At 37.7% G+C, this 1,804-nt stretch overlaps 1 protein-coding gene across 3 annotated transcripts in view; it reads right to left on the bottom strand.

Annotated features, from left to right (window-relative positions):
- The window catches only part of LOC117099932, a 14,673-nt gene extending 13,798 nt beyond the window's left edge, over nucleotides 1-875 (bottom strand). The window contains exon 1 of one of the 3 annotated variants that reach the window (XM_033239448.1): nucleotides 793-875. In XM_033239448.1, coding sequence (XP_033095339.1) covers nucleotides 793-869 — 77 coding nt within the window. In that variant the 5' untranslated portion in view covers nucleotides 870-875. Of the gene's footprint in view, nucleotides 1-10; nucleotides 137-397; nucleotides 491-792 lie in introns of those variants that run through there. The other 2 variants (XM_033239451.1, XM_033239450.1) reach the window with 2 other exon arrangements.
- Nucleotides 876-1,804: the final 929 nt, after the last annotated feature.

Below are 1,804 nucleotides of genomic sequence, written 5' to 3'. Positions count from 1 at the left end.
CTAGGCTCTGAGTCTTCAGTTTGACTGTCGACAGAGCATGAGATCAAGACTAATATAAAAACGACGTATTGTACAGCAAACATTGTAAAATATGTTGCTTCTTTTTCTGCGATGTGATAATTATTCTTGTATGAAAGTGTTTATATATCCTTATGGGATTCGATGAAGCGAACTAGCGACAGACATTGTAATGCATTGTAACTGGTGGAATTTATTCAAATTTAACTTCCGTCGTCTAACATGCCATCGTAGGCACAATTTAAAGTAAGCAAGCAATGAATACAATCCTACCCCCAGCCTAGATGCTCGCTTCGTTCGCATACTGGATTTATTACCTTATGAAATTTTCCCCCCACCCCCACTTTGAAAAACGTTCAGCCGCCGTTGCTTAACTTACGTGCATTCTTCAGTTTGACTGTCGAGACAGAGCATTAGATCAAGACTAATATAAAAACGACGTATTGTACAGCAAACATTGTAAAATATTTGCTTCTTTTTCTGCGATGTGATAATTATTCTTGTATGAAAGTGTTTATATCCTTATGGGATTCGATGAAGCGAACTATAGCGACAGACATCGTAATGCATTGTAACTGGTGGAATTTATTCAAATTTAACTTCCGTCGTCTAACATGCCATCGTAGGCACAATTTAAAGTAAGCAAGCAATGAATACAATCCTACCCCCAGCCTAGATGCTCGCTTCGTTCGCATACTGGATTTATTACCTTATGAAATTCCCCCCCCCCAATCCCCACTTTGAAAAACGTTCAGCCGCCGTTGCTTAACTTACGTGCATTCTTCAGTTTGACTGTCGACAGAGCATGAGATCAAGACTAATATAAAAACGACGTATTGTACAGCAAACATTGTAAAATATGTTGCTTCTTTTTCTGCGATGTGATAATTATTCTTGTATGAAAGTGTTTATATCCTTATGGGATTCGATGAAGCGAACTATAGTGACAGACATTGTAATGCATTGTAACTGGTGGAATTTATTCAAATTTAACTTCCGTCGTCTAACATGCCATCGTAGGCACAATTTAAAGTAAGCAAGCAATGAATACAATCCTACCCTATGAGGAAGTTGTCCTATGCAGTATACTTCTTGACTTTTACCATAACATTATATTATAGACATACCATTTGTTTTCGAAGTTGAGCACTCCTCTGGTCTTTATCAGCAATAACACGTATTGCATACATTATTAACGCAGAGTAGACAATTGAAAAAAAATAATAATAGTAACAGTAATAACAATGATAGTCATTGTAAGCACCACTGATCTCTACTATTAAATAGTAGAGATCAGTGGTGCTTGTGGATGGTTGCTGCAGTGTAGTACTGTACGTGCTAGCCAGCAGTTAGTGCTGTTGAAATAATGTACGACGTTTACATAGCAGTACGGTGAATAAATATTTGATTGTGTTTGAAGAACTTGTCATGAGCGTGTAAACTATTTTGATAGACATTGTCAAATAAATAGATTTCTTCAAGCATTTGAGAAAACACTGTACTGTAATCACATTTTGGTCGGTTTCAGGGGCGGATCCAGGATTTAGAATAGGGGGGTTGAAAATGTCTCCAAAAAAAACCCAAAATGAAAGGGGGTCTTGGGGTCCTCCCCCGGGAAAATTTAATTCCTAGATGGCAGGAAATGACTTCTGAGGAGTCTTTTAATTACATTTAATTGGGGCGGATATAGGATTTGGCGGTAGGAGGTGCGTGCAAAAAAGTTAAGGAAATAGTACCTGTAGGGCCGGAAATTTCACTTTTACATAGTGAAATTCGATCAACACAT

Source organism: Anneissia japonica, unplaced genomic scaffold (genome assembly GCF_011630105.1).
Source record: "Anneissia japonica isolate Jap-2015-1 unplaced genomic scaffold, ASM1163010v1 scaffold288247_len30323_cov101, whole genome shotgun sequence".
Taxonomy (NCBI): domain Eukaryota; kingdom Metazoa; phylum Echinodermata; class Crinoidea; order Comatulida; family Comatulidae; genus Anneissia; species Anneissia japonica.
Note: the sequence above shows the minus strand (reverse complement) of the source record. Positions and strands in the feature narration are given on the sequence as shown.